The 9,809-nt window shown below is 29.1% G+C and overlaps 2 protein-coding genes across 2 annotated transcripts; one reads left to right on the top strand and one right to left on the bottom strand.

The window, feature by feature from the left end:
• Nucleotides 1-436: 436 nt before the first annotated feature.
• Nucleotides 437-2,886, top strand: LOC128667582 (uncharacterized). The gene is made up of 2 exons (XM_053738233.1): nt 437-2,528; nt 2,625-2,886. The coding sequence occupies exon 1, from the start codon at nt 488-490 to the stop codon at nt 1,457-1,459; it is 972 nt and encodes a 323-aa protein (XP_053594208.1). The 5' UTR covers nt 437-487; the 3' UTR covers nt 1,460-2,528; nt 2,625-2,886.
• Nucleotides 2,672-3,649, bottom strand: LOC103574851 (hemoglobin subunit alpha-1). The gene is made up of 3 exons (XM_008554398.3): nt 3,475-3,649; nt 2,880-3,111; nt 2,672-2,788 (listed from the first exon to the last, which is right to left on the bottom strand). The coding sequence occupies exons 1-3, from the start codon at nt 3,600-3,602 to the stop codon at nt 2,672-2,674; spliced, it is 477 nt and encodes a 158-aa protein (XP_008552620.1). The 5' UTR covers nt 3,603-3,649.
• Between the last annotated feature and the right edge of the window lie 6,160 nt (nt 3,650-9,809).

Raw genomic sequence — 9,809 nt, 5'->3', positions numbered from 1 at the left:
TTTCTTTATATCAAATATAGGCTCAGAATTTTTCAAAGTCTAAATAATGCAGACAATCAATTTCAGAACCTTTTAAAGTTGCTTGGGGTCCACGTGACGTAGGGAATTCTCGACTGTTAAAAAATGCGAGTGGTTATATATAGAGTTAATCAAAACTTAATTATTTATAATGATTTATATCTCTCGTATGAAAATATGACGTGCAAAAAATAAATTTCACATCTATACAAAGTCAATTTTTTAGGTATTTTTTTATGCGGTCATTTTGAAAAATGAAAATATCTTAGTAGTTATTAAAATTTATTTCAGAAGAAATAAAAAAAATAAGAACGATGACTCACACTGATAGTTTAATTACATATTTATCAATTGTTTTTTTCTACAACTACTAATGAACGTTTAGATTTATATATAAAAATCAGTGTCATCGCATTTTCACTCAGTATTTAAAAAATCCATCGCTATAGTATTAACTAAAATTTCAAAAATGCTACTGAAATGTTTAATCAGTTTTTCAATTATGATAAATTTTTCAATGAGTAATAATTTTGTAGAAACTTGTGGTTGTAAAAAATTCACATACAATCCATATCAAGAGCGTGTTAAGTATCTAGCGAAATTGCCAAATTTGAAAAAACTAAATGATCTCGCTCTTATTGGTACTCACTCGTCATTTTCATATACAGTTAATGAAAAAGGATTACAAACACAAGAGTTAGATGTCGGACAGCAATTAAAATATGGAGTACGTGTTTTGGACATCGGTTTTGGTCGAGAATCGAATTTATTTAAAATTTACGCTGATGATGTTTCAACCGGGTTTGGTTTTCTAAGTGCACTAGTGGAAATTGATCTTTTTCTTGAAGAAAATCCAGGAGAATTTATAATTATGTTCATACGTCAAGTGTATGATTTGTCAGGCTACAAAACCAAAGGTAACTGCAAAGTTATTGATCATTATATTACTAATACAATGGTTGGACATCGTTTAGTCAAAAATTGGCAACTTAATGACACTATTGGAATGTATCGTGGTAAAATATTGTTAGCCAGTTATGATGATTCGTTTGAGGAATGTTCTTTCTCTATTTATAAACATTGTTTTAGTCATTCTGACTTACGTTTGGATCCTGATATTGTAAATGTACTTGGTGTAATTGAAAAGATGAACTATATCTCTGAATTTATCAAATATAAACTTTATGGACTTTCTCAGTGCTATATAATTGATATGAGTTTTGCTTATGAACGCAATAAAGATCGGCGGGTTCTCGCAAAAGATGGTGGATATCTAGACGCTAATGATCAATGTGCTCGACCACTTAATGAATGGATTGTACATTTGTTTAAAAATCCACATCGTAGTTTAATTATAGTAACAGCTGATTTTCCTACTCAAGAATTAATAGACAAAATTAATGACAGTAATTTTCCTGATTCATCATGGCGACTAGAATGACACTAACATTAATGTAATAGTATATTGTGTCATGAGGGATAAAACAAAACGATTTCAGACTGTCGTAAAATCTGCAAAAGAGAGCATTTTTCTTCCACTAACCGATGATCAAGCACATGAATTTGCACTACTGCGCATGCGTAATAGTGATTTAATTGTAGAAAAATGGTGGTCGGAAAGACCATTCTCTGATGGCTTTGATCTAAATAATAACTATTCAGATCAGTGTTTTGCAGACTCAACTACATATATATTATTTCTATTTTAATGTCAAGCTCATAAAAAAAATAGTTTTCTGATCGATTTTAAGAGCTTGGCATTAAAATAAAAATAACTAGAAAACAATGCGGAATTCGAAAAAACTTTATTTGAATAACTTCTAGGGGATAAAATTGTTTACAAAAAAGCTCCCATGATGTTTTGTAATACGTCTGATAGTTTTGCCAGAAAAGTAACAAAATCTCAAAATTTAATATGAATTCGACTTCAACCTCAAATAACCTTTGAACAAATAGATTTATCAAAAAATGATAAGAAACTTTTTTTGTACAGCATTCAATTACCTACAAAAATGTGCCTGACAATCATTCCTATGACGCATCGTTAGCTACTTATAAAAATCAGAAGACGAAAAAAAAATTTTTTCCATGTTATTCTTATGGAAAATAGAAAAGTGCAATATGGAACCTCTTAATGTTAATATTAAGAGCTCTAATTTTCACAGGCGTCTTTTTTTATCTAAATGAAACTTTTGAACCTGTTTGCGAAAAAAAAAAAATTATTATTTATTTTATTTCATACTTATTATTTTATACTTTTTAGAAATATTGACTGTTTTCATTTCAACTAATATATATGGACTTCCATTGTTATTGTTAACAATATATCAACATCAAAATATTGTTTCAAGTGAAAATTAAAAAAAACTAAAAATTTTTTACAATCTTTTATGTTTAAATTATTGAGAGTTGGAAGGATAGAAACAATAAAAAAATGTTAATATTCATTTTGGATTGAGTTTTTATTCTCTGTACTCTTAAATTATTTTAAAACATCTGTGTACACTAAAGTAATCTCTTAACTTGTATAAAACACATGTTAATTACTGTAGGAGCATTTAAAATAAAATGCGAATCTTAAAAGTACACTTGTAATTTTTTTCCAGAGAAACGATCACTTATTGTGATCTTGCAATTGCGGGCATGCTTAATTTTAAGCACGCAAGTTATGCCAGATTGCGTTCCAGGCTCTGTTCCAGGCAACGTTGTCTTCTGGGGTCCAGTTGTTTACGTTGTTACGCATAACGTCGAGGAAGACACTCTGGGTCAACTGAAAGATTATTTTATATTTAATAATTAATTTTATGTAAAAAAATGATGAAATCTAATGTAATTATTAAATATAATTATTATAAACTTACAGCCATATCATTGTGTCTCCATCCTCCTTGTCTTGCATATGGGCATGGCCATACTCGGTTAAGGTTGATTCGGTTAGCTGAAACATCATGTAATCCATAGATAATATTATCGAGGACATTAGTGACTCTAGATCCCAAATTCAAAAAGTCTTGGTTACGAAGTAATTGATTGACTGGTACATTATTGAAGTGACGGAACCATGCTCTATGTTCTGGGTGAAGTTGGAACAGTCTGAATTGAAAATATATAAATTAGTTTATTTGTTCTGATAAATTACAAAAATTTTTTATGGACTTAAAAGTATGAGGATCAAGTAAAGAGCGAAATTTCCGTTAATTTAAGTACCCACATCAATGTATTTAAATTAAAAAAAATTTTTTTGATAAATTTTATATATAAAAATATGATAATTTCAACCAGACGCAAATATAGGCTTATGGGTACTCAAATCAACGGAAATTTACCGCCTTTTATGACGGTAGTATTCATTTTTTTAAGAAATTAACTTGGTAGTAATAATGAAATGATTAAAGGATATTAGTTGTATATTTTCGATCTTAGTGACTTAAGAAGTATTGGAAGGTTAATAATTACCTTGAGTAAAATAATGATCCAAAGTTATGGGGGTTACGACGAATCATACTCCATGTACGGTGGACTCTGCCTATGTCATCGTTACTCAATGACCAGTTTTGATTTCCCCAATCAGCATTGGCATACATCAAACTAGTTGCCAATACTCCAATGGAGGCGAAAAGTAATACGTGAGCTCGCATTTTATTAGTCGCGTGACACTGATACGGAATCTGTAAATTTATTAATTTTTTTTAAGATAATTATTAGTTTTAAATTTAAAAAAAAACTATCCCTATTGAAACTTACAAATAAAATGCTTAATAATCTTCAAGAGAAAACGGTCATTGTAAAGAGAGCATGGAATTCTATACTTTTATAGTCCTCGTTATCGGAGTATCAAAACATAAGTTTATTTATTTTATTTAAATAATAAAAAAAAACAACAAGTGGTAAATTATTATTAGCTTAAGGTATAAATATATGTTTATTTTTTATACTCCTACACTCAGCGAAACACTGAAACAATTAATAAAATAAATATTTATTAGCGATTTCTTTTGTATTAAAAATACGTTCAGTTTGCGTTATTATGATATGTCTGGGAATTATTTATGTTTAAAACAAAAATAATGTTTATTTTAAAACTTATGCAAAAGATAAATTAGGCGAGTGTTAGGGGAAGCGATTTGGACAATTTTTAACAAATTGAGGGGTAGAGTCTTATAACGAGGTTGGATTATATATATTATACCAATGAATACCATAATAATATAATATATATCTTAGGGTAGCCCAAAAACCGATTATTTTTTTTTTCGAATCTTTTATGAAAATTTTTTGGTTTACGATGTTCTAGGAAAATTCTCCAAAAATCAGCTCGATAAAAAATTTTCAAGAAGTCGCTCACGAATTTCGAAAATATAAAAAATGATCGAACTTCGAATTTTTATTTCAAATTTTTTTCTTTCTTGTGGCAGCCATAGTTTATATTTGTAAAATCATGACTACGCTGAAAATTTCAGTCCAAAATTTAAATTTTTAAACCTTGCTCAAGAATTTTGAATGTTAACATTTCCGAGTTCTGTCTTTTGAACGTTTTCGAGCGACCCTTGAATATTAATAATAAAGCTTCTCGATTTTTTCACCATCAATTTGCATCACAATTAATGAAAATATAACCCGAGAAAGAGAAATAATAAGTTATTTACATACTTTTTTGTTTTTTAATTCAATTTGTAGGTTTCTTCGCTTTTTCAAAACTTACCAAATTTTATTGTTTAAGACTGTCCTGTATATTTTTGGTTATGAAAAAGTTATATTTTAGTGAAATGACAATAATTGAGTTATAAAAAATTAAAAAAACTAATTCAAAGTATTAGTCACATATTATCAGTTAATATTCAAAATTCTTGAGCGCCGTTTAAATATTTAAATTTTGGCCTGAAATTTTCAGCATAGACATGATTTTTCAAATATAAACTATTGCTGCCACGAAAAAAACAAAATTTCGAAGTAAAAAATCCGAATTTCAATTATTTTTAATATTTTCAAAATTCGTGAGCGACCTCTTGAAAATTTTTTATCGAGCTAATTTTTGAAGAGGCCTCTTAAAACATCGTTAGCCAACAAATTTTCATAAGAAGCTCGAAAAAAAAATTGTCGGTTTTTTTGGGCCACCCTAATATATCTATTATTATTGTGAAGAATAATTTATGAAAAGGTTTTAAGTTAATTGTCTAGACTTCCCTATTTTATTCGTATGCACCGGGGGTAAAAAAAGTATTATCATTCATTTTATAGAGTATAGTTTATAATCAATTATACACTGGCAGACTGTTAATGACACGTTTCATTACTTAGTCCTGGAATAATTTATTATTTAATAAAATATAAAATAATGTAAATATATTTAGGATATATTATTATATTAAAATAAAACAAAAGTACGGGGGTTGAAGTCACCTATGAATTTTTTTTTCTTTTTATTTGGAATATTTCTTCAGTTTTCAGTTAGCTATTGAATCAAAGAAAAGTTCAAAAAATTACACAGATATATGTAGCTCTGATTTTTTTTCTTTTTGATTAAAAAATGTAATTTTAAATGATTCGAAATTTTAAACTTTCATACATTAGTATAAATTTATATCAAGTGTAAAAAATGTGGCAACTATGGAATGTCGATGAAATTTAAAAAAAATTAAATATGACTTCACTGAACCGGAAATTAAACTTCAATGAATCGGAAAATAAGTTTAATATATGATATACATTATATATATGAAATATTGTAAAGTAAAAGTACAATGAAGGTGGAAATTATTGAAACAATTATTTTACTTGTCTGTATTTGTTGCTGGTTAGTGACGTCAGAAAATAGACGTAAAATTGAAATTCCAAATACGAATTCGAAGAACGTGATCGAGGATGCTACGGTAGGGTTGTTCCGAATTTCTATTAATAATCAATTTTTAATGGTCACATAAGATTCGTAATACTCCAGTTAGTTTTAAACTCAAAATTTCCGCATCTAATTTTTAGAATTTTAAACTCCAAATATCTTAGTAGATATTGAGCTATCGGAAAAAGTATAAGATACCTTTTTTGTAGAAAATTCAATGGGCTACAAAAAAGGTTTCTTATAGTTTTTTGGATAACTCAATACTTACAGAGATATTTCCAAAAAACGAATTAGACCTAGGCAATTTTGAACTCAAAATTTATGTATCTAATTCTTAGAATTTTAAACTTCAAATATCTTAGTAGATATCGAGTTATCGAAAAAAGTATAGGATACCTTTTTTGTAGGAAATTTAAAGGGCTAAAAAAAAGATATCTTGTTATTTTTTGGATAGCTCAATATTTCCAGAGATATTTACAAAAAACCAATCACATATGACTATGGGATTCTATAGACTTTTTGTGATCATTACGATTCGTGATAGTGACCATTAAGGATTAATTTTATCCATATTTTATCGTGATTAATACACTGTTCAAAGGTTCACATTATCAAAACATGCTTTCCACATTTCAAGAATATCATTACTATGGTTTATAAAAATGAATCAAATGGCCAGCAAGTTTTAGAGTCTTCCACACGTTTTGGCATGATTAGTACATTATTCGATCTGAATTCATATCATCATAACAATATTAAAATCAAAGAGCAAATAGATGCATTAATAGTCATTTCAAGAAGGAATGAAGAAGAAAAATTCACAAGGATTCGAAAGTATGATAAATTAAATATATTTAATGCTGCTGTGCTTTTCATAGTACATAATTGGCCAAACTATTATTGTTCTGACGCATACATTAATCTCCACGAGGGACGGAGATTACAATTCTTAAGGTCCTATTTCGTGTGTTTCGATTTCGATAAAAAACTAAAAGTCTACACTTCTAATCCTGATTTCGAGTGGGTACCATCTGTTTGGAAGTATGAAGAATCAGACAAAGAAGACCCAAATAATCCATTTGTCAAACCTTTGACAATTTTTTCTCGACCCTATATTAAAGGTATATTTTTTTTTATTTATTAACTGTAACAATTAGTGATATACTCTTGTGTGTTTGCACCACTAACCTTAGGCTCGTGTTCATCCTTATGAAAAAATACTAATGTAATGAAGAATATTGGAAAACACTAATGAAAAACTAATGGACTAGTATTTTCGCGCACTAGTGCTTCAAAGTCATTAGTCCTCAGTTAGTATTTTCGGCAGTTTTTGGGTCATAAACGTAATGTACTTATTCCTTAGAATCGATGATGTAATCTGATAAAACGAATTCGGATCCAATCATCTATACTTAGATTACTATTCGTTTTGACTAATTGACGTTTATTAATTTTTTTATTGATGAAAAATTATTGGTCATTATTGGGGCTCGAATCTGGATCCTTCAGCATATCAGTTGAATCTTTGACCACTCTGCCAAACTGACTATTCGGATTACTAATGAAACCTGGTCAACACTAATCACTTCCAATAATATTGCAAGATCCACTAATCAGACTACAAATGATTACCAATAAAACGCTTTTTAATACTAATCACTTCTAATTCGCCGGACTCAGTATTTGGAGTTCTAATGATCATAAATACAACATTAATCACTTCTAACAATGTAGCAAGATTAATTAGCCAAAGTACTAATGAACACTAATAGAACACTATTAATACTAATCACTTATAATAGTGTTGCAAGATTCATTAATCTAAGTACTAATGAACGCTGTCTAATACTAATCACATCCAATAGTGTTGTAAGATTCACTAATCCGAGTACTAATGGTTACTAATGATCACTAATAAAGCACTTATGAATTAGTATTATTAGCATTAGTGTTCATAAGTGTTCATTAGTTTCTTTCCGTAAGGGTTAGCTATGATGAAGCTCATGAATTTGCACTGATGCGCATGCGCAGTAATGATTTAACTGTAGAAAAATGGTGAAAGAAAAGATCATTCTTTTACGGACTTAACTATACAAGATGCATAAAATACTATTTATTTTTTTCAGAAAGTATCTGCGATGACTTAAATTTTGACATGACAAAAAATCTAACTGGTTACAATTTAACAATAGCGTCTGTTGGAAAAAAATATGGAAAAAAAGGTTTTGATGAACAGATTGTCAAAGCTCTACTACAAGCACTAAATGTAGGAATCAAAAATGAAAATATCAGTTCGCATTCAGATGTCCGTCAGCGTATGAAAAAAAAGATTTTTGATTTATTCACAGAAAGTCAAAATATCAATGTTCATTCTGGAAATTTAGAACCATATATCATTACTTATCCCGTAATGTACACTACCATCGAAATGGTGACCCATAAACGAGCTTTGCTTACGCCTTTAGAAAAAATATACAATTACTACGGCTATTTAATTGTCCTAGCGACGATTATTATTTTACTAATAACATTCATAGTCATCTACTTGACCGAGGGTAGCATTTCATTCGCAATATTCGAAGTACTTCGGTTGTTGATAAACGCAGAAATATTAACACGCATGTCTACAACATCAAGTCGTTTATTTTTTTCAGTTATTTTCTTATATTTTTTAATAATCCACGGAACATTTAACGGACGATTGGCTGAATTTTTAACAAGACGGGAGTATCATAAAAATGTTGAGACTCTAGAAGACCTTAAAGATCCTCGTTACGTACAAATTTATACTTACCCACTAGCCGAACAATTTATCACTGACCCGATACTGAAAGCTAAAACAATCTTCAACAGTAATAAGTGCCCTAAAAAAATTGAAAACAATTCATCGGTTGCTTGTATCAATAATTATGTCAGTCTCTTACCTGCAATACACGCTTATGATTTACATCGGCCGAAAAAGCCCTTGCTTACTGCATACTATTCGCAATTGATAAGAAAAAATCTGCCATTGGCATCGCGCATCAATAGTATCATGATATGGCTTGCGCATTCAGGGCTGTCCCAAAAATGGACCGATGACATGATCGCTGAAGACACACGTGGGATTAAAATTATTGAGGCCAGATCGCTGATGTATTACCGCCCGATAACTTTTGATGACTTGAAATTTTCTTTAGTCATGTTGGCTATTGGTTTAATTTCCTCGACAATTTGTTTTGTTTTTGAACTCTTTATAAATTGGATTGTATCCAAAAAACCTAAGAGACCACGTGCTAAGTGGATGATACCCAAAGCATTTATTCAATTCAAAATTCTCAATAGATTTAAAAATATTGTTCCTCATTTGCATTACGAACAAAATAGTGAGATACAAAAAAGAAGAAATATTGTGACGCAGTTTTTAAGGAATTTATTTCAATATTTTTTCAAGTGATAGCAAAGAATAATGGCCACTTTTCTAATCATCTACTTGTGGGTTATTGTTAAAATTAATTTTAAAAAAACATTTGATTGAACTGCTGATTTGCTACCCTGTGCTATATATCTCATGACAACCAATATTATTGTTGCAATAAGTTCAAATAATCGATTTAACTTATAAAAAGTTCATTATATATTTATTTGTGATAGATAAAAAGTTTTCTTTGCATCTAGTAAACGTCAATTACGACCTTGACTCATTCTATATATTGATTCTCATTTAATTATTTGAAAGTTTTAATGCGTTTTTATATTGTTATGGGATGGAATGCATTCAAAGTGAATATTTTTGAGAAAATAAACAACTCAGAGAAATTTTTGTTTTTTAACCTAGAGAATCATTCCCTTTAATGGTTTTTGAAATTGTAAACCGAATACGGAAAAAAAAGCAGCCGAAAAATTGAAATGTCTGTATTTATTACAGTTTCGTACATAGTAGAAAAGTGCTGCGACTCTGAAACTGTAAAAATTA

Source organism: Microplitis demolitor, chromosome 4 (genome assembly GCF_026212275.2).
Source record: "Microplitis demolitor isolate Queensland-Clemson2020A chromosome 4, iyMicDemo2.1a, whole genome shotgun sequence".
Taxonomy (NCBI): Eukaryota; Metazoa; Arthropoda; class Insecta; order Hymenoptera; family Braconidae; genus Microplitis; species Microplitis demolitor.
Note: the sequence above shows the minus strand (reverse complement) of the source record. Positions and strands in the feature narration are given on the sequence as shown.